We start from the raw sequence: 23,996 nt of genomic DNA on the forward strand, positions 1-23,996 counted from the left end.
GCCCCTTCCACACAGCTGGATTATATGGCAGTTTGGACTCAGATAATCCAATTCAAAGCAGATATTGTGGATTATCTGCCTTGAATTTCTAGATTATATAGCTGTGTGGAAGGGCCCTAAGAAACCAGGTTTTGAATCCTCATTAAGTCATGGAAACCCACTGAGTGACCTTGGGCATGTGGCACGGTTTCAGCCTCAGAGGAAGGCAATGAGAAACTTCCTCTGAGCAATTCTTGCCATGAAGACTTTGTGATGGGATTGCCCTAAGTCAGAAACATGCTTACAGTATGGCTGTGGAACCACTGACCTTCTTTTATCTTTTGCTATGTTGCCTGGGGTTTTTGGGAACTTATACCTCATACTTGCAGGGCCAGATGTTCTCTGCCCCAGCATACAGATTTCATCTTACAAAGGACAATGCGTTATCTAGACAAAAGGTGGGGAATGCTCAAGTCTCAATGTATTGTTTTAACTGCATTGCCAGCATTGCCAATAGTGAGGAATGTGGAGTGATGCAGTCCAGCAATTTCTGGGGACCTTTGTAATTTCCTACCCTGAGCCACTGCAATAACCCAATTGATTGGGGATGATGGGACCCACAGTCCAGTTCATCTATAGGGTGATGAAATGGGGAGGTGTGCTGCGTAGAAAATATGAGTTTTGTGATTCAGCATTTTTGGAGGCCTCCAGATTGGATCAAGCTGATAATAATAATAATAATAATAATAATAATAATAATAATAATAAGTCCTAGACACTTGGTAAGTGTTCGACTTGTGATTTTGTGATGTGAAATCCAGCATGTCTATCTTGTTTGCTGTGTCATAAAATAATAATAATAATAATAATAATAATAATAATACAGTAATAATAATAATAACAACAACAATAATAACAACAATAATAATGATAATAACTTTATTCTTATAACCCGCCACCACCTCCCCGAAGGGACTCAGGGTGGCTCACATCCGGCCAAGCCCAGGGATAACATAGGTTAAAACACAATCCATAATTAAAACAATATAAACAATATAAACATAAATAAAACAGATTAGTGTAATTGCTGTGTTTTAAAGAGTGATATTGTTGTTATTGTTATTTTCCTTCAAGTCATTTCTGACTTACAGTAGCCCTAAGACTAACATGGGGTTTTCTTGGCAAGAGTAATTCAGAGGAAGTTTACCATCGCCTCCCTCTGAGACGGTGACTTGCCTAAGGTCATTCAATGAGTTTCCATGTCTAAGTGGGGATTTGAACCCTGAGTTCAACCCCAATACTCAGACTACTATGCTACTCTGAGTCTCTAGATCCATATGATAATTAGATATAAGCTAACCAAGGAGATGCAATAATTGGACCCGATAACGAGGTAATGATGTGTTGGCGGGCTAGGATTTGATGCACATAACATTTATATTGAGAGGCCATTCATTTAAATGGGAATGGCTGCACGGTTTGCACTGTAGATATGCTTGCACTAATATCATGTGGGAATTGAGTAACTACGGTAATTTCTCCTGCATATGCATGCATTCCTCTGATCCTATAAAACAGTCTGCTGCCTCAAGATCCCTCAGGAGAGTCGAGGTGAGCTCATTCTCCGGTCCCCAAGGTCAAGCCCAAGACATAGGAATGCCATGTGAACCAAACTGTGAATAATTGAATTGCTAATGAAGGAATCCAGACATTCTGCTTGTTATTTAAGGAAATGTTTCAATGGTTGGCTTGAGCCATAATTGGGTCCTAGCTGCACAAAATGGTTACTTCCAATCGTCTCTTTTCACAAGCTATTTGAAAAACCAATGTTATTGGTTTAAGTAAATATCCTGTGAGGCTGGCAGATACTTATTGAACACACCTTGCTTAGTGAAACATTTATGGGGTCGGTTTTCTGCTAACAGTGTTCACCTAGTGACTTTTATTACCAAGAAGAAAAAAGAAGGGGGAAAGGTTAGTTTCCAAACTTGTAAGGACAAACTATTTACAAATTAAATACAGTTGGATTTGAGAAGAAATGTTTTCTGAGCAAAATCAAATGTTTAAAATGCAATAGTCATCCATACCACACAATTATAGCACTTTAATACAACTTTAGCATCTGTCATTCAATCCTATAGTATCCTAAGACTTTCAGTTTGTTTAAGGGATTCTCAAAATTCCCTACCAGAAAGCTCTAAGGATTTAGCTCAGAGGAAGAGACTTAAACAAGCAAACAAACAAACAAACAAACAAACAAACCCCATAGGGACTTCCATAGGGTTGAGGCATGGCCATGAAACTGCTATACCATTGCAGTGTGGATATAGCAAAGTACTCAGTTGTTGTTAGTTAGAGCTAGAAATGTTTTCATATCCCAGGTCCTGGAACTCATCGTCTTCAATAAAGTAACACTTTAATTTTATTTAAGTCAACACAGAGCTAAGTTTCAATGAAATCAGTGGGTGTTATATTCTAGATCTGAATGCATAGGTTCAAAACAGTTGAGGGGCAAATTTACAGAACTCTATGGATCGCATCATCATAGGCCCCATCTACACTATAAGGGATTCCCCAAAGTACAAAGACAAGAGGCCACTACAAACAGAAATGTAATCCAATAATATAAACTATAAGACAGTTTTTCATATATATGCTATAGTCATGGAACATTTAATGTGCAGACAAGGATTGTAGAGGTTCAAATTACACTAAATGATTCCAAATACACGTCTCTAAACCAAAATCATCCTTATGTAGGAAAGGCGAGAATTCCTAAAGCAGAATCCAAAACAATATAATCAATATGTTACAAATACACACGTTCATAGAAACATAGCTCTTATACTCAAGGTTTGTGAATCCAATGACATACAAAGTTCATGTTCCACATAGAAGACTGTACATTCAAACCTATATGCCCAAGTTTGTAAATCATTTTGAATCCAAAATTTAAACAAATCCAAAGTTTATAACCATCCACGACCGGTTTCGACTGTGTAGTCTTCCTCAGGTGGTAGTTTGTAAAGGCACAGAAAACCTAGAATAGCCAATTTTCCACTGTAGCAAGTTCTTCAAGTAAACAAATTCAATGTATAAGTATCACCGACGAAGTGGACCTACAGGGAATGAGTGGCTAGAATCCAGTTTCAGAATGCAGCTTAACTGCATTGAATTGGATTATATGGCAGTGTAGACTCACATAATCCAGTTCAATGTGTTTCAATCTGCATTATATGAGTCTACACTGACCATTATATGGCAGTGTATATAGGGGCCATAGTGTTGGAAGGGCCACTCAGTCCAGCCCACTGTTATATGATAACAGCAGAAGTGTGGTGTTTTGAGTACTATTAGGATTTTGTACTTGCGGATCCTCTACAGCAGTGGTTTTCAACCTGTAGGCCCCCAGATGTTTTGATCTTCAACTTCCAGAAATCCTAACAGCTGGTATAGGTTGAGAACTACTGCTCTATAGTCTGGACTAGACTTCCCCAGGACCAAATATCAGGGTTCCCAGCAGAGAGGGAGAAATTAGAAAAGCTGTAGGGTTACACTTGCCATCTATAAAGGGGATAAAAATCCATCATCACTGTAGTTTTATTGGCAGAGGTGTTCTGCCTTTACCACAAAACCTGTTGATCATTACAATCAAGGGCCACCTCCTTTGTCTTGTTGCTCCAAAAACTGGCAGATCTAGGGACAGAAAAGTATATCAAAGGGGAAGGTAATCATAAGTAATGATTTTGTGTTTAAAATCAAAGTAGTATACGCACACTTAGAGGGCCTAAATGCCCTTTAGGAACCAGATCTTGGAAGGTAAGCAGCTTCAGGCTTGGTTAATAGTCAGATGTAAGAGCAACTATCAAGTGCTGTAGGTAAGCTATTTTTCAGAGGAAGGAACTGGCAAAACCACCTCTGAGTATTCCTTGGCTAAGAAAACCCTATGAAATACATGGGGTCACCAAAGGTTAAATGACTTGTAAGCACATAGAGAATATACCCATCAAACACAGCAGAAACTTTTCATAGAAAGTGGAAAATAAATACCTACAATAAATAAACAAATTGCAGGTATTATGTGCTAAAATTGGTTGTAGTTCCTGGTTTCCTCCAGAGATCATTTGGTGCTGAACACTGGCATGTGTTACTGCTATCAGATCAGATGTATTGGTAGTAAACAATGCAACAAATGGTACCCAGCAGAAAGCACTCCAGCCCTTTTACTGATGGGACCCAGCATCCCATCACAGGCAAGGCTATAACTGGGCCCATAAATGACAAATTCTGCTGAGCCGGCCATTCAGTTCCACACCACCAGCTCAATGAGACACTTGGGATGGATGCATCAACTCATTGTGCAAGTCCAATGGTAGATGTATAGTTGTCCTTCCACATTCACAGAGGTTAGTGATTGCAGGACCCCCGTGAAAGTGGAAAAAACATGAATATATGCTCACTATTCTTAGAGAGTGTGTATCAGATGGAATCTCACATGCTGGTTACTTAACAGTCTCTGCTCTCAGACCTGCAATCAAAATAAAACAATAACACTGAGGAGGGTTATTGTGAAGGCAAGCTGATGCTAGCCAATGAACAAACACATGCCAATTTTCAAAAGGTAAGATCTTTATAAATCAAACACTGACAATAATGTAGTGTAAATTTTGCTTTCACTGTGTGTTCCAATAAAGTTATAAACTGTTGCCCAGTGAGACTTTGATTTGGACAGATGGCTAGGCTGTCCAAATCACTTTTTGACAGGCACTGGGGATAACAAAAAACTTTGCCCATTCCTACCCTAAAGGAATCAGAAATGTATCAGTAGATTTTAGATGCTACCATGTCACTGAACTGGAAGACCTCTGAAATCTTTTCCTAGTCAAAGGCCTCTTCTACACTGCCATATAAAATCCAGATTATCTGTTTTGAAGTGGAAGACTCATATAATCAAGTTCAAAGCAGATAATGTGGATTATCTGATTTGATAATCTGGATTATATGGCAGTGTAGAAGCGGCCAAAGATTATAACTAGTATAGTGGTTCTCAACCTTCCTAATGCCATGACCTCTTAATACAGTTCCTCATGTTGTGGTGACCCCCAACCATAAAATTATTTTCATTGCTACTTCAGAACTGTCATTTTGCTACTGTTATGAATCATAATGTAAATATCTGATATGTAAGATGTATTTTTATTCACTTGACCAAATTTGGCACAAATACTCGATACATGCAAATTCGAATACTGGTGGGGTTGGGCAGAGAATGATTTTGTCATTTGGGAGTTGTAGTTGCTGGGTTTTATAGTTCACCTACAATCAAGGAGCATTCTGATCTACATCAAAGATGGAATTGAACCAACCTTGGCACACAGAACTCCCATGACCAACAGAAAATACTGGAAGGGTTTGTTGGGCATTGACCTTGAATTCTGGAGTTGTAGTTCACCGACATCCAGAGAGCACTGTTGACTCAAACAATAATGGATCTGGACCAACCTCACAACCTCTGAGGATGCCTGCCATAGATGTGGGCGAAACATCAGGAGAGAATACTTCTGGAACATGGCCATACAGCCCGAAAGACATACAACAACCCTGGATCTGGACCAAATTTGGCTTGAATACTCAATATGGCCAAATGTGATCATTGGTGGAGTTTGGGGAAAATAAACCTTGAAGAGAAGTACAGGAAGAGAAATCTTCAGCCTTCTCTGCCAATGGGGCTCCTAAGACCATCAGAAATGTGTTTTCTGATGGTCTTTGGCGACCCCTCTGATACCCCCCCTTGCGACCCTCCCAGTGGTCCCAAACCCCAGGTTGAGAAACACTGAACTAGTAGATGCTAATAGGCCTGGCAGGTGCAATTTGAGTTCCCCTCTTTCCCCAATACAGGCATTTAAAGAAAGGTCCTTAAGAGGCTTCAGATATCAGAAAGAACCAAAACTCAAACCATCTTCAACAGTAAGGGCTCCACAAAGAATCAGTCAGACAAGAGAAATTAAATAAATAGATGCATTATTTGTACAAAATCTTTTTATATAAACAAGTTCTTTTTTTTTAAGGGGGAGGGAAGCGGCCTCCTGTAATATTTTGTTAAACTTAAAGAGAGTTACACTGATGCTACCAGGTTACAATTCATCAGACAAACATTTGAAATTACATTCATAGGCTGCAAGCCTTTGTACAGTTAGTTCCAAACATGCCAGTCTTGGTGGGACGTGATGCAGAGTGGCCTAGTCAGCCCATGGGTGCAACTTGGCACTGTGGAAAACAGCCCTGCGGCCACTGATTTCAGTGGGAATTTGACGATGTTGTTTTATTCCAGACCAGAGACTCCTTTCACATTATGCCGCTATGATGCCACTTTACTTGCCATGGCTGCATCCTATACAATCTATGAGTTGGACAAGATACCAAGGGCCATCCAGTCATGTGGAAACACAAAACCAAAGAACTCCCAACAGATGGTCATTTAGACTGTTTAAAAACCCTCAAAGAAGGAGAATGCTGGGATTTGTAGTTTGATCAGGTGCACTGAAAAGTCTACTCTAAACGACAAATCTCAAGATTCTATAAGATGCTGCCATGACAATTAAAGCAGAATCATAGTGCTGTAATTGAGTTGTGTGAAAAGGCCTAGGGCATGAAGCCCTCTTATATCCATTTGGAGCCTTTTGAGTGTCTCTAGACATATGCATTGAGAAAACAACAGTGGCCTATACACTGAGCATCCCTGAACTGAAACAGGAAACCAGCTTGCATGAGAGCCTTGTGTATTTCCCAAGCAGAATAAACTTATTCAGGAGTGAATATCAAAACACCGGTTCTCCCAATGATTTTAATTATTGAATTCTGCTAAACATGTTAATAATTTTTCTCAGAAAAACAGTCATCGCGGGTGCATCTACATGGCAGAATTAATGCAGTTTGGCACCATTTCAATTGTCAAGGCTCAATGCTACAAAATCATGGGATTTGAAGTGGAAGGAAGGGCTAAAGACTAAAACTACAGCCTCCATGTTCCCATAGCATTGAGACATAGCAGTAAAAACAGTGTCAAACTGCATTCCTTCTACAACATAGATGAATCCCATATAGACTAGTCAGTAATATACACCTCTGTTTTGTTTCTAACTACTTGTCTGGCACTTTAAAATCCCTCTTCAACCCCACCCTCAATGTTACAACTGATTCTGTATGCAATGAAATAAAAAATAAACACAAGTGCTGTTAAAAAATAAGGAAGGATACATTATATCACTGATACTATAAAAAAGGGGCAAAACCAAGGGACAAAAGAAAAGTGCTCCCCCAAATAATTTTCATCTGGACAGACAGCATAATGTACAATGATTCATATTGCACTTTTTATACAAGAAATTCTAATAAATATACACAAAAGGTACATTTACATACATAGAAAGACATTCTTTTTCTTAAATAAGCGTTGCATTGATTCATAGCAACTCAGGAGCTCAGAGACCCATCTAAAAACAGAGAGATTGAGAGAGTATTCCCTTCCAGGCCCATTTCTGAATGACCCAAAACAGGAGGCAATTTAATCGGACGGACCTGACGCTGACCTCACTAGAGAACTTCCAGACTTGCTTTAAAACACACAGGTAATAAAATCTGCAACCTGTCAATGCTACCTTGAACTGTGTTTTATTGCTGTAACGCAAGCCACAGGGCCCCTTCCAGAGACACCTGAAGCACAGCTAAGCTCTTTTATGGAGCTGGTTCTCAATCAAAATCCCAGAACTGGAGGCCTTACCCACGTGAAGGCAATTCAGACTCAACGTTTGCAATTCAGCTTTTCCCCGTATGTCCCATCAAATCAAGCATTTCTTTCTGGACACCATCAATTTCCCATTGACTTGAAGATGCTCAACATGCACTAATGCTAAGGCCCAAAGACCTAGATCCACACAGCAAGCAAAACCAATGAAGAAACTCTATGCACGACAATGCATCTTAGAATCTCTGTTGTTTTGTCTTTGCTCATCACATTTCAATGATGCTCCACTGAGAAAGCACACATAGTACAATTTGGGGTTCCTTCAGTTCTGCTTCTTCACAGCCTGCGAACATATGTGTACAACTCTCAGTGTTGGCATCAGAGACTAAACACCATATCCTGACAGACTTCAGACATCAAGCTTGCTGAAATGATTAGACCAGTGGTTTTCAACCTATGGGTCCCCAGATATTTTGGCCTTCAACTCCCAGAAATTCTAACAGCTGGCAAACTGGCTGGGATTTCTGGGAGTTGTCGGCCAAAACACCTGGGGACCCACAGGTTGAGAACCACTGGATTAGACCATCCTATCAATTTCTAAATGGAGGTGTCTGTCAAACCCTACCAATTTCCAATTGGAGGTATCTGAGATGGATGCATTAGATAACCAGTAATTTTGGTCTCTCGGCTACTTCAACTGAGAACACAGTATAATTACATCATGCCCGTTTGGTTTATTTTTTGAGAAAAATATTATCCATCCATAATTTCATGTTTAAGGCTGTACACCAATATCTATGCATACCAGAATAGCCTATTTTCACTGTGTGGCAGCATGCCGATAATGTCTGCATGCCTGCCCTTGCTCCATTTTAAACTTTATGCCAAACTCATAGACTATCCATTTTAATTTTGATTATGTTCTGTTTCTATGGTGGGGCAAGAACAGGGGTGAATATACTTTACAAATGTTGTTTCTTATTCAGCACTCATATACATATAGGACAACGGGCCTGTGTAAGCCACATCTTATTCTTCTTTCTGGACTTTCACCCATACCTCCTTATCCATTATTATCAAGAATTTTTTTTTCATTTCCCTTTGAATGAACATGCCCCCTTACATCTATCCATGCTGCTCTCCTAGATGCTATCTGCATTTCAAAAATCATTGTTTATTGTGATATAACATAATTTCTATTAGCAGCAGCTAAATTTGGATGGTTTGGGATTCTGGAACTTCACAATCCTATTTTGAGATTATATTCCATTTTCATTAGATGAAAATAATGGCTGACTTCCTGTAAAGAGTTTACAAGATTGTTAATCAATTTATTGCTGTGCACTTTAGAAGTGTGGTGTTTTACAACAGTCATATTTCCAGAAGGGGAGTATTATCCTAGCTTTACCACTGGGATCACTGAAGAAGTGGGGTAAACAGTGTGGCTCTTTTACAACAGTCAAAATATGTGATGCGTGTTCTAGGACAGGTTTCTCCAGTGCAGTGGTTCTCAACCTGGGGTCCCCAGATGTTTTTGTCCTTCAGCTTTCAGAAATCCTAACAGCTGGTAAACTGGCTGGGATTTCTAGGCCAAAAACATCTGGGGACCCCAGGTTGAGAACCACTACTCTAGTGCAATGGCAGAGTAAGGAAGGGCGGCAGGGCCCCTAACATAGCGGTTTTCAACCTGTGGGTCCCCTGGTGTTTTGGCCTACAACTCACAGAAATCCCATCCAATTTACCAGCTGTTAGGCTTTCTTGGAGTTGAAGGCCAAAACATCTGGGGACCCACAGTTAAGGAACCACTGCCCTAACAGATCCATGGGGCATAGGTAATCCAGAACAGAGAGCAAGGGAAAGTGCCGATGTCCTGGGCCCAGCAGGAAAAATGCCTTCACCTTTCATGGAGCACCATGAATAATAAATGTACACCTTTACTGGGGACTGATGTTTCACAACAGGAAATCTTGTTCAATACCTCATTGCGTAATACTGCAATTCTCTAACATGGTTGCATATGTGTCAGCAACGTAGCTTTGCCATCACAAAGCTATGCATAATAGCCTGTAATGCAGGAGCTCGGCCATTATGAATGAACATGGAATTGATCTTCATGTACAAAGACATCTCAAATAGCTGAGGCAGTGAACAAATGAATGAGAAAGCAATGTGATAGGGACAACCCCAATGAACTGAAGAGATCAAGGATGGATATGCCATTTGAATGATTAAAATGTCAATTCAAATGACATTATTTAAAATATAACTATTTTTTTCCAGGGTTGTTAAACATGACAAGAATCAGGAAGCCCCAAGTTGTAGCACAACATAAATACAACACCATATTAAATCAAAGTACGGAAGAATGATTTTTTTTGACAACAGCTCCCATTCTCCCCACCCACTAGCATGATGACAAAACATGGCCAGTTTAGTCCACAAAATACAGGCATACCTCAATTAAACAAAGCTCCTGACAAAGAAGCGCTTTTTGACAAAGACTTTTTATGCCTGCTCAGGCCCAGCAATGGCATGGAGAAGATGAGGAAGGAAGGCTGGAGAAACACAGACTCTCAGTGGTGGGTTTTACAGTTTACCTACCACAAACAATGCAAAAATAAATTGAACTGGTAAAAAAGAGAAAAGGGGAGAGCATGTAAGATTAGTCCACAAAATACAGGCATACCTCAATTAAACAAAGCTCCTGACAAAGAAGCGCTTTTTGACAAAGACTTTTTATGCCTGCTCAGGCCCAGCAATGGCATGGAGAAGATGAGGAAGGAAGGCTGGAGAAACACAGACTCTCAGTGGTGGGTTTTACAGTTTACCTACCACAAACAATGCAAAAATAAATTGAACTGGTAAAAAAGAGAAAAGGGGAGAGCATGTAAGATTGCCTCAATGGCTACACTTAATACCAGATTTACTCGAGTCTACCGCTCACCATTTTTGACTAAATTACATCACTAAAATTGAGGTGCACATTAGATTCAATGGGCAAGAGATCCCAGCTGGGGACGGAAGAGGCAGAGGCAGTGGGGTCATGAAAAAGATGGTGTGAAGTGGATGGTTGCAGTGAAAAGGCTTGTGGGAAGGCCTGACAGAGGGCTACGGATTCCCACCAACCGATTTGTGGCCACGCACACCTCACGTTACATTCAACACCAAATTCTTTTTTTTGTAATGCACACCTACAAAATTGAGGTGCGTATTACATTCAATGGTGCATTATACTCTAATAAATATGGGAATGTTTGCTAACAAAAATGAAATCCTAAGAAAAATAGAGCCTAGGGAAAGAAAAAATAATATCTGGGTGGCCTCCAGAAGCTTCAAAATGTTTTAATGTACAGATTGAGTATCCATTATGTGAAATTCTGAAATCCCAAATCCTCCAAAATCTGAAATTATCCACATGGGTAGCTAGATAGTGACATTTTTGCTTTCTAATGGACCAGTGCATACAAACAAAACATTATTTAAAATGTATAAAATTACCTTCAGATAATGTGTATATACGGGTATATGAAACAAATGAATTTCATGTTTAGACTTGGGCCCCATCCTGTTACAAATATGGAAATTGAGGTCTTCCAGAATCCATGTATGTATGTATGTATGTATGTATGTATGTATGTGAATATATGTGTGTATACTGTGTATATTGTATGTATGTGTTTATGTGTGCGTGAACACACAAACACACACACTTCAGGTCTGAAAAAAATTGAGTAAGGGATATTTTTTCAAGACTTACCTGACCTGATTATTTCATTTCATGTTGTAGTTTTGAATCAAAGTTGGCTGGAAATATGAAATTATTCTCTATTTTCCCTATATTATTTCTGTCTTTTGTACAAAAATGTCTCTTAAAAATAATGGCCAGAAAATTTTCTTAATTGAGGTATATCTGTATAGCTTTGCCAAGCTTCATACAGAACTAATCATGGATGAATACACAAAATAATTTACCAAGTCTGCCCCTGCATTGTTTGTAGCAACCTATCCAATGGTAACAGTTTTATCACCTTCCTCACTCCCCAATATTTCTCAATAGAGAAAGATGTATGACAAAATCCTGTTCACCCAATAGGAGGATATTGCAGCCACCTTCCCATGTCGTGTTATGGAAAACCAAAATTTGTATTTATATCATGCTTGCAAGCTTTCTCATGATATTTGCAAGGTAACCACATTTTTCAATCACACAACTCCCTTTTCTCATCTTAATAATTGTGAAAGTGGTTTGTAAAGTCGTAGCCTGATTCAAACACTGATAATGTAGTCTAACACTTGGAGTCCATGTGCTCCTGCATGTTTGTTGGGTCCGTCAAGACTAACTGTGAAGTCTTCCAGGGAATCCTACTGCTTCATCTCTCCATTTCTTTATTTTGGTCTCCAGCCTGAGAACGAACTGTGACTCGCTGCATTTCTTGTCTCCCAACCTCATTAGAAGGGAAACCTTGTCAAGGTCTTTCTTTAAAAAAAAAAGGGATTTACTCCATTAAAAGGGATTTCTTAAAAAGCAAAAGAAAAAAAGAGAAAGGGAAAAATAAATAAATAAAACAAGGCAATTCTATTCCAATTTTCCTTTTCTCAAGAAGCCCTTCTCAAATAACAAAAGCAGAGCAAGGCAGGTGGAGTGCCCAATCCATCTTTTTCTTTCGCTGCCACCTTCATGCTTTTCCACATGTCCCACAGCAGCGTGATTTGAACTGTGAGAGTTGGCAGAGCTTTAGCTGCTTTACCTTCTCACAGTACCTGGTGGTGTCTCTGCACTCATCTATGGAAAAAGGAGAAGAAAACAATTTTGTCATTTCCCCCTTAATTAACAAAAAATATAACTTCATGTCTAGATTCCTACCAACCCCAATAAAAACTGAGGGTTGACTGTAAAGGACGGTATAAAAATGAAGGTAAGTCAAAGGCTTTCATGGACAGAATTACTGGGTTGCTGTGCGTTTTCCAGGCTGCATGGCCATGGGGATGCTTGCCATAGATTTGGGTGAAACATCAGCAGAGTTAAGTATGTTACATGATTGATGGAGCAGCATTATACCCCCAAAACCCAAAATATTAGAAATAAGCACTTTAATAACACTAAGCAACACGATTTTTGTTCCTCATTGGTTCTATCATAAAAACATGGAAAAAGTTTATTAAACGGCAAAAACTTTGTTTTTGCGGGACATCCAGCGGCATATTACAATATAATGATATAATACAATATAGTAATTTAATACTAGTATTGTACTATGCTAATAATACAATGTATTGTATGTAAATATAATTTGTAAGCCGCTCTGAGTCTCCTTCGGGGTGAGAAGGGTGGGATATAAATGTAGTAATTAAATATATAAATATATAAATATTTTGCTCTAGTTTTTCAATGAATATCTCATTGAGTCTCAACCATACAACATAGTTTGTGGCAGCCATAAAAACAAGTTTCTGGAGTATAAAAGCTACTTTCAAAGCAAGTCCTGCACAATTGAACAAGAATAACACTTTCAAACCAGGAACAGAAAAAAATTCAAATTTTGTTACATAGTGTAATTAAAGCCTTTATAAGCATGTAGTAATCCTGACCTTCTTCAAACCATAGAACATGATATTGTTATCTGGATTAGCCCAACATAAAGAGTGGAAAAATCCTGACATTTACACGAGCCATTGACCACTCAGTGTGTGACCGGCTCTTAGAACTCACATATTTGGGCAGCAACTGGTAATACAAAGCTAAAAGGACTTACTGTTTTCACATGGGGTGATGTTGCAGCGTTGCCAGTTAGCTGGCCTTGCTCTCCAGGCACAGAGGTGCTCTGGTACTGTTTTGTTGGTGCGGACACGCACGCACTCCACTCGTCTGGATTGGAAACCGTAGCTGCCACAAGTAGCAGTACACAGTGTCCATAAGCTGACCCTCCAGTGTACACCACAAGCGTCTGTCCAGCAATTCTGAGTGCTTAAAGGCCTTCCAGGAAAAATAATAGAGAAAATGCTAAAATTCAAATGCAGAAATTTTTTTGAAAACATGTATATATATATTATATGTGAATATCTCTACAAATTACCCTACAGTGAGCAGAATCATGGTTGATTATATTTCTTGACAAATCAGCAGAGAAATGGGTATTTTTGAAAAAGGGCCACAATCCCTATCGTTCAGTGTAGAATAATACAGGGTGAGATATAAAGATCCCCCTAGTTGTATCCGACTCTGGAGGTTGGTGCTCATTTCCATTTCTAAGCAGAAGAGTTGGCATTGTCTGCAGACACCTCTAAGGTCATGTGGCCAGCATGACTGCAAGAAGCACCATTACCTTCCCGCTGGAGTGGTACCTTTTGACCTACTCACATTTTGCATGTTTTCAAACTGCTAGGTTGGCAGAAGGTGGGGCTAACAGTAAAAGCTCACCCTGCTCCCCGGATTTGAACTGCTCAGTGGTTTAACCTGCTGCGCCATTGCCGACTCCTGGAAGAGACTACCATCTTTGAAATCTGTTTTTAAAAAGAATCAGTGAGACTCACCTTGGAAGAGAACCGCACTGGTCAGAAGGCACGGATATCCCATCCCTGGTTTGGCAGAAAACCTGCCTGTGCTGCACTGCCAACCGAGAGCCAATACACGGTCCATTACACTGTTGACAAAGAAAATTGGACATGTAGTAGAGCAGATTTGTGGCTTTTCTGTATCCGACACATAAAGCAACCCATCTGGTCCTTGGTAAATCTTTGAAGGAAATAAAACTATTATAACATGCATTTTGGAGAGTAAACCTAAAAGAATGAGTGAATGTTATGGATGAGTACCATGCTCCTTATGTTTTACTGTAAATACACAACGCAATTTCACCACTCATTGTTAAAGTCCAGATTTCACTCTTGAGGTAAAAGGCAGCGAAAAAGACAAAATATTAACTGCAGTGCGCACTTTCCTATGCTACGATGAAACCTATAGTATAATACACCAATACAGTTATTCATTATCCGGTGTTATAAATTCAACTGTTTGGGACAAACAAAAAGGTCATTCTTTTTCTCACACATTTTTGTGAACTTGTGATCCACACAGGAAACGTCACCCTATCCCTTCTGCTGAACATTTTACAACTCGTACTTATCGTAATTTACAGGCACCCTGTTAATAAGACAGAATCAGAGCAGACATATTTCCCTTAAAAATGAATAATTGAAAAGTATGATTAATGTAAGTCCTGGAAATATAATAAATGTAGAAAACTAGCTCTTGTAAAAAGTGAAGTTATTTTCACTTACGACTGCAGGAATAAACCTGCCACGTGTTTTTAGGTTTAATCCCTCCCCCCCTCTTTAAACTATGACATATTGGACACTTGGTGCTGGGTTTCATTAATCCTGAAATGTCTCAATGGAGCCAGGGGATGGAGGAGGAAATGGTGAATTACTCAGGTAAAGGATACTCCTGGGGATTTAGATGGGATGAGTAGCTTAAAAAGTTTAGCAAAAAAGACCACAGAAAATGTCTTTTAGTGTGAAATTACAGGCTAAGGTTGGCAGGTATGTCTGAATGAAATATTGAGCAACTTTTGTGTCATAAGGCAACACTGCTATTTCAGAATGAGACACCTTGTTTACTTAGAAGGCTATGTAGTATTTCTGTAGTATGCAAGTATGAGAAACCTTGGTTTTCCTTTTTAAGACTTGAAAAATGTTGGATTTTTGGCAGTATAATAAAACTGAGTGTCATATCATTTATGCTCCTGCTGTTTTCACAATAATTCACTCTACATACCTCCTAGAAATTTAATATCAATCAGTCTTGAACATAATTTACCTCTAAAGATGTAAGCGCTCTACATTATTTTAAATAGGCAAGATGTCCACCATGTATGATAATATTTGTGTCTTGCTTTTGTGGGAACTATATCGCAGAAGAGAAAGCTATTTTTAAAATGCAGAAGATATTTGAAATGTACGGTCATTGTTATTATTGTTATCATTATTGTTTATTCATATAGCGCCTTCACTGGACAAGGTGTTGTATAATCATAGAATCATAGAATCATAGAATAGTAGAGTTGGAAGAGACCTCAAGGGCCATCTAGTCCAACCCCCCGCTAAGAAGCAGGAAATCACATTCAAAGCACCCCCGACAGATGGCCATCCAGCCTCTGCTTAAAAGCCTCCAAAGAAGGAGCCTCCACCACGGCCCGGGGGAGAGAGTTCCACTGCCGAACAGCCCTCACAGTGAGGAAGTTCTTCCTGATGTTCAGGTGGAATCTCCTTTCCTGTAGTTTGAAGCCATTGTTCCGTGTCCTAGTCTGCAGGGCAGCAGAAAATAAGCTTGCTCCCTCCTCCCTATGACTTCCCCTCACATATTTGTACATGGCTATCATGTCTCCTCTCAGCCTTCTCTTCTGCAGGCTAAACATGCCCAGCTCTTTAAGCCTCTCCTCATAGGGCTTGTTCTCCAGACCCTTAATCATTTTAGTTGCCCTCCTCTGGACGCTTTCCAGCTTGTCAGCATCTCCCTTCATCTGCGGTGCCCAAAACTGGACACAGTATTCCAGGTGTGGTCTGACCAAGGCAGAATAGAGGGGGAGCATGACTTCCCTGGATCTAGACGTTATTCCCCTATTGATGCAGGCCAAAATCCCATTGGCTTTTTTAGCTGCCGCATCACATTGTAGGCTCATGTTTAACTTGTTGTCCACGAGGACTCCAAGATCTTTTTCGCACACACTGCTGTCAAGCCAGGCGTCCCCCATTCTGTATCTTTGATTTCCATTTTTTCTGCCGAAGTGAAGTATCTTGCATTTGTCCCTGTTGAACTTCATTTTGTTAGTTTCGGCCCATCTCTCTAGTCTGTCAAGATCGTTTTGAATTCTGCTCCTGTCTTCTGGAGTGTTAGCTATCCCTCCGAGTTTGGTGTCATCTGCAAACTTGATGATCGTGCCTTCTAACCCTTCGTCTAAGTCGTTAATAAAGATGTTGAACAGAACTGGGCCCAGGACGGAGCCCTGCGGCACTCCACTTGTCACTTCTTTCCATGATGAAGACGACGCATTGGTGAGCACCCTTTGGGTTCGTTCACTTAGCCAATTACAGATCCACCTAACCGTAGTTTTGTCTAGCCCACATTTTACTAGTTTGTTTGCCAGAAGGTCGTGGGGGACTTTGTCGAAGGCCTTACTGAAATCTAGATATGCTACATCCACGGCATTCCCTGTATCGACCCAACTCGTAACTCTATCGAAAAAAGAGATCAGATTAGTCTGGCATGACTTGTTTTTGGTAAATCCGTGTTGACTATTAGCAATGACCGCATTTGTTTCTAAGTGTTTGCAGACCACTTCCTTAATGATCTTTTCCAGAATCTTGCCTGGTATTGATGTGAGGCTGACCGGACGGTAATTGTTTGGGTCGTTCTTTTTTCCCTTCTTGAAGATAGGGACCACATTCGCCCTCCTCCAATCTGCTGGGACTTCTCCCGTTCTCCAAGAACTCTCGAAGATGATTGCCAGTGGTTCTGAAATAACTTCCGCTAGTTCCTTCAATACTCTTGGATGTAGCTGATCTGGCCCTGGGGACTTGAATTCGTTTAGAGTGGCCAGGTGTTCCTGGACAACTTGTTTCCCTATTTGGGGTTGGATTTCCCCCAATCCTTCGTCCATTCCATGTTGCTGAGGTTGAAGATGGCTTTCTTTTTGTGAGAAGACCGAGGCAAAGAAGGCATTAAGCAGTTCTGCCTTTTCCCTATCCCCTGTCACCATCACCCCATCTACTCCTTGCAGTGGCCCTATCGCCTCCTTTTTCTTCCTTTTTCTACCAACATAAGCAAAAAAACCTTTTTTGTTGTTTTTTATGTCCCTGGCAAGCCTGAGCTCATTTTGCGCTTTAGCCTTGCGAACCTTTTCCCTACAGGAGTTGGCTATACGTTTGAATTCTTCTTTGGTGATTTCTCCCCTTTTCACAACTAAAATCCTTGGGTCCTACTAAAAGTGTGCAATCTAAAATATTTGTATATACAGAATACATACACAGAGGGAAAGACTGAACAATCAAATATAAAACTAAACAATACAATTATATAACAGATTTTTTTCATGTTAGGAGTGACTTTAGAAACCAAGTCGCTTCTGGTGTGAGAGAATTGGCTGTCTGCAAGGTCGTTGCCTAGGGATGCCAAATGTTTTACCATCCAGTGGGAGGCTTGTCTCATGTCCGCGAATGGAAAGCGGGAGCTGACAGACGGGAGCTTACCCTGCTCCCCAGATTTGAACCGCCAACCTTTCAGCAGAGGTCCTGCTGGCACAAGGGTTTAACCCATTGTGCCAGATAAATTTTAAATAATGCAATACAATATAAAGCATGCTGACAGATGTAATCAGAATATACAAGATTATAAAGCAATATTAAAGTAGATTCCAAAATCTTTGAAAGATAAGAACCTTTAAAACTGAGATTTAAAAATAAGAAGAGAAAGAGTAGGCATCAAATGTTTGGGGAGTAAGAAGTGAGTGAAAAAGGATGAAGTTGAAACAAGGAAGTAAGAAGTCTTGGTTGGGTGAGAAGCCTAAAATTCCTACAACACTGATCTCAAGCAGGCCATAAAAAAAAAACAAGCGCTTGAAGATGGGGAGGAAGGGGAGAGCTAGGTTTGGATCTTAAAATGAGAAGCTTGTGCTGAATTCTCAAAGGGATGAGAAACCAATGAAAAAATGTCAAAAATGGGGTAAACCTAATCAAAACAAGAAGCCAAAAAGATAATCTTAACTGCAGAAATCTTAATGAAAACCAGAGGATGAAGATGAGATAATGCTAGACCAGCCTAAAAAAGATTACAATGATCAAGGTGGGATATGTCTAAGTCCGAGGGATGAACTGGACTCTTAGGAGAGGAAGCAGAAAAATGTATGATTTTGGCAATTAAAAAAATAAAAATAACAACATGACTTTGTTATAGCCTCAATATGAAAAACAAAAGAGTAAAAAAATAATGCAAGACTATGTGTGCCCTTCACAGGTTGAATGAGAATGCATGTTGTAAAGAAGGTTTAGAGGGAAAATCAGTAGTTCTATCTTTGCCATATTAACCTTTTGGTTAACACAGCAAAGACAGAGCATTCATGCTGAAAATAGCTAGAAATAATAATAATAATAATAATAATAATAATAATAATAATAATAACAACGACACTTTATTTATATAACTTCCTACCTCCCTGAAGGGACTCGGGGCAATGAACAATAAAGTCAGCAAACATTCAATGCTATACAAAAGAAAAACACATAAACAAATAACCATACCACCTCAAATCATTATATAAAAAAATAACAACATGTAGCATTTACAATTCCATAGTGTTGCTCCTGACACGAAAAAAAAAAAAAATTCCATAGTAATCCATCAAGAAAATGGAGGAGTCAGAAAATGTGCTGTAATACAATATCCAGTGTCAGAATAGTTATGGAATGCAGGAATACAGCTGCGTATCATCAGCATAAAGATGATACTGAAAATCATGCAAACTGATAACATTTCCCAAAGATAGTGAACAAAAAGAAGACAATAAAAAGCCTAGAACTGAAGCCCAAGGAACCCCAACTCAAAGGACTGAGTATAGGCATTTTGACTTTGCTTGAAGGAGATCATTTGAGATTTTTAAAAATCAGAGCTGTCTCCTTTCAATGCAAAGGGCAAAATCCAGATTGAAAGGGATCCATTATAGAAATATGAGGAAGAAAACTGAAGCAACGTATATAAATAACACGTTTCAAAAATTACAAGAAGCTAAACAATGAAACAAGGCAATAATTAGAGAGAGAAGATGGATCAAGAGAGGTCTTCTTAAGAATTGGAAAAGCAGTTGCATGCTGAAACTCAGAAGGAAATGAACCAGTAGACTAATAATATGGAGAAGAGAAGGGAGAATGGCAGGAACAACAGTAATTAAGAAGTGAGAAGGAATAAGATCAAGAGATCATGTAGAAGGATTCAAAGACATCAACATTTTGGATAATTTTAGTAAGACAGGGTCTAACATTAGACATTTAGATAATGTCTAACAAGAGTATGGGAAGTTGAAAAGGTAAAAGAAACAGACATTTCATGTGCTGGTAATCAGGAAGTTTCAGGAACAGCAAGATCAGAATAGATAGTTTCAACATTAGCAGTGAGGACATATTCAAAATAATCAGCAGAGAATGATGGAGGGAGAGATGGTGGTGGTGATTTAGAAAAGAATTGAAGGTAGTAAAGAGATGTGGATACTGTGCAGCATTAGCATGAATCAAGTAAGTGTAGAAGAGAGCATGGGAGAAAGAATAAAGAATGAATTTATAGTGAGTGTAGTCTGCCCTCTCCCTGGTCCTCCTCCATAAACATTCAGCTGCGTGAGAGCAGGAATAAAGATACCGAATAAAAGGAGGTTTGACAGAAGGGGTCGTATGCATAGACAAAGGGGTAAAACTAGGTCCCTTCACTATCAAGCGTTGAAAATAAAGTTAAGCGAAGAAAAAACTGAATGAAAGGAACCAACAAAATTAAATTAAATCCAATGCTTGCAGAAAGGACTCAAAATTAAGACAATGGAGCTCTCAGAAGGAGCAAACAAAAGAACACAGAGGAGGTGAATTGTCAACAAGTGCCAAAGAGGGAAGATGATGATCAGACACAGGAAATTCAGTAACAAAAAAGCAGGAGATAGAACAATTCTTAATAAGAACAAGAATGAGACAATGGTCTAGGGAGTGTGCAGGTGAAACAGATCTCAAGTCCAAAAGAATACAATAAAGAAAATGTGAGCCAGCAGGATCTTGGGAAGCATATACACACAAATTAAAACTGCCCATAATAAGAATGGGAATGTCATCTGGAAGAAAGCCCATCAAGAATGAACATCAAACTTAGGACTTCATTGCACAAGAGAATTGATCCACTTTAGATCCGGTTGCTGCCTCCTGCAGCATTCTGTGCTTTGTAGTTTAGGGAGGGGCCTTTAAACGGCTCAGCCAGACAGATCCTGGGCCTCACTAAACTACAAATCTCATAATTCTGCAGGAGGCAGCAACCGGATTTGAAGTGGATAGATGCTCTAGTGTTATAAAGTCCTTAAATTGAAAATGGGCCATGTGGATGGTAAATGGCTGCAATCTGAAGGTGCAGAGGCAGAACAATTCTCACAGCATGAGCTTCAATAGAAGGAAGCAACATGTTGGGTGGAAAGGATAAAAGATGAAACTGGCATGATATCGATAATAGAAGATCCATCTCGCCCACGCCTTTCTCACGTATGAAAAAAAAAAAAAGAGTCCTCCAAAGGAGAACGGAACTGAAGCTGCAGTACTTCAGGCAGGGGGCCAGGTTTCAGTGAGAGCGGGAAGGTAAAAAGGTCTGGAGAGAAATAAATCACAAACAGTAGCAACTATAGGAGTAACTGAGCCACACTTCCGTAAGGAGTAAGAAAGGGGAAACTGGAAAGAAGGAAAGCCGCAGATATGTCTCAGATTAGAAGAAATGAAAAAATAGGAGTAAAATAGTAAATGAGACAAGGTACAAAGAAACATGGAATGCTAACATAATTATCAATTAAACTATGATTCTCAGTTGTCTGACAAAGAGTACTTCCTGGGTTTTCCTTGCAGAAGATGCTGGAAAAGTTGTGGTCTGATTTTATACCTCCAGGTGCTAGAGATGACACATTGGATGTGGAAAAGCAGAGCCTTGGCTGGAGTTTGTCCAGAGTCAGTACAGTGGACTCTTGGGATCCAGGTTTGGTTCCAGGAAGATTCATGGATACCATGGCTACTAAGTCCCATTATATAAAATGGCACAGTAAAATGGTAGTAAAAGGTAAAGGTTTCCCCTGACGTTAAATCCAGTCATGTCTGACTCGGGGGGTTGGTGCTCCTCTCCATTTCTAAGCCAAAGAGCCAGCGTTGTCCGTAGACACCTCCAAGGTCATGTGGCTGGCATGACTGCATGGAGCGCTGTTACCTTCCTGCCGGAGCGGTACCTATTGATCTACTCACATTGGCATGTTTTCGAACTGCTAGGTTGGCAGGAGCTGGGGCTAACAGCGGGCGCTCATTCCGCTCCCGGGATTTGAACCTGGCACCTTTTGGTCTGCAAGTTCAGCAGCTCAGCGCTTTAACGCATTGTGCCACCAGGGGCCCCTAGTAAAATGGTATCCCTTATGTCATTTTTTTTCTGCCTGAGGAGGGGGGGATATTTTCAATCTGTGGATACATAGGACTGATGTTAGCTGGGCTTCTATAAGGTTTGCTTTTAACTGTGAATTTTTAAATACTGTTTATATTAAATTCTGTTTTAATGTTTGCAAATTTGTATATTTTAAATTGTATGCTGATGCTTTTATGTTAAGCCGCTTTGAGTCTCCTTCAAGAGAGATAAAGTGGGGTATAAATCATTAATAATAATAATTTGCTTGACAAAACATTGTGTTGTACTCTAAGCTGAACATGTTTTTCAGCCCTGCATCAGCAAGTCAGAAAAGCATTACATGTTACGGAAGGGCAGTCACTGACTGGGTGTAGTTTATACTGTATGACAAGACAAGGTGGAGGGAACAGTCCGTTTCTAATTTTTCAAAGAGAGATGTTTGAAATGCTAACAATGAAGAAACCTTGCAATCCATTTAAAAACTAAACGCATCTCTTGGAGATATTCTGAAGATAAAAAAGCATTTTTGTGTCATTAAAAGGGTTGATCCTGGGGAAGTTGTTGATGGAGTCTTCTCCTTCTGAGGTTTTTAAACAAACGCTGTGTGGCCATTTGTTGGGAGTGCTTTGATTGTGTGCTCCTTCATGGCAGAGGGTTGGACTGGATGAGATATCGTCAAACTCTGTGGTTGTGTGTGTGCCTGAGTGCAAAAATAGCATTGGTAGCCAACCCTCTAGTCTAATTCAGTGAGATGAGATGGTCCTTCATAGGTGTGTGTTTCAGCAGCCTACAGCTCCATCTTTGCCAGTGAGATGCTGGAATGTTTCACATCCATATAGAACCTTCCTTTTCTATAATTATAACAATTATTCTGCTAATTTTCCCATAAACCTGTGAATAATGAAACATCAGCGAAGAGAACATACAGCTGAGATTATGTAAATCCCATTGCTTCAGTGGGAGAGCTCCGATTAGGACAGGCAATTAGAGGTCGGCCCAAGCTCTGTCTGCCAAACATATGGAGAAATTTGTGAATTTTGGAATGTTCTTCTCATAAAAAGAACCAAATTACTTTCTCACCCTTCCTTTACTACATCCAGGGGTGTGTCTTCTCCAAAGCACACCAGACAGAATGCACTCCTGTAATTCATTCCTATATTTGCATTGGGTTCGGCCAGTCATGCTGCCTGTGGGCTACAAATGGAAGTACTGAATATATGCTTTGAATGCGATTTCCTGCTTCTTGGCAGGGGGTTGGACTGGATGGCCTATGAGGTCTCTTCCAACTCTACTATTCTATGATTCTATGATTCTATCCCCATTCCCTTCCTTTTTCGTTGAGACATCCCTGTCAGTAATTTAGCCTGAGTCCCAGCCTTTGATGAGATCTCTAGTTCAAGTTCCATTGCTTCTAACAGCTGCAAAGGAAAAGTAGATAACTGGAGGACATGATAGGAAGATAGTGTTTCCTTAGTTCTGCAGATGGATAAGTTTCAACATCTATAAGGCCATTACTGTTAATGGAATAAGACCTCAACTACGGTATCTAGACTGTTGAGTATTTTATAAGTAGGGAGCCAGTGTGGCACAGAGTTTGAGCATTCAACTACAAATCTGGAGAACAGGGTTCAATATCTGCACAGCCATGAAGACACCTCTTAGAGAAGATGTAAGCTCAGAAAACTCTGATAGTTTCACTTTAGGATTAGTGTAAATCAGGAATGACTTGAAGGCATACAACACTGTCATATGCCTATTAGTCAAAGAGTTAGTTGTGACATGCAAGTCTGAAGGCATGAGAAGACCCAAGTCCATGTTGACCAAGTAACCTGCCTCAGGAACTCCATTTGTAATTCCCTTAGATTTGAAATCCAGCGTGTCAAATATCTCCGCTATAAATAAATGTGAGAAAAAAAACATGACGTTTCCATGAACACCCTTCTGAGAAGAGATTGCCTCAAATCCCCATCTTGCAGGTCACCACAAGATCTATGTGAAAACAAAATAATGAGAGGCAGGAAGGTAGATGGAGTGGGAGAAAGGTCTGTTTTTAGAAGGGATGAAGGAATCTGCTTATTTTCATTGCACTTTGGGAAAGGTAATAAT

At 39.8% G+C, this 23,996-nt stretch overlaps 1 protein-coding gene across 2 annotated transcripts in view; it reads right to left on the reverse strand.

Moving 5' to 3' along the window:
* Positions 1-5,983: 5,983 nt before the first annotated feature.
* The window catches only part of adamtsl1 (ADAMTS like 1), a 671,866-nt gene continuing 653,853 nt past the window's right edge, over positions 5,984-23,996 (reverse strand). For both annotated transcript variants that reach the window (XM_062971884.1, XM_008103489.3), the window contains 3 exons: positions 14,255-14,364; positions 13,477-13,697; positions 5,984-12,506 (listed from right to left, as the gene is read on the reverse strand). In XM_062971884.1, coding sequence (XP_062827954.1) covers positions 12,400-12,506; positions 13,477-13,697; positions 14,255-14,364 — 438 coding nt within the window. In that variant the 3' untranslated portion in view covers positions 5,984-12,399. The remainder of the gene's footprint in view (positions 12,507-13,476; positions 13,698-14,254; positions 14,365-23,996) is intronic.

This window comes from Anolis carolinensis, chromosome 2 (assembly GCF_035594765.1).
Source record: "Anolis carolinensis isolate JA03-04 chromosome 2, rAnoCar3.1.pri, whole genome shotgun sequence".
NCBI lineage: Eukaryota > Metazoa > Chordata > Lepidosauria > Squamata > Dactyloidae > Anolis > Anolis carolinensis.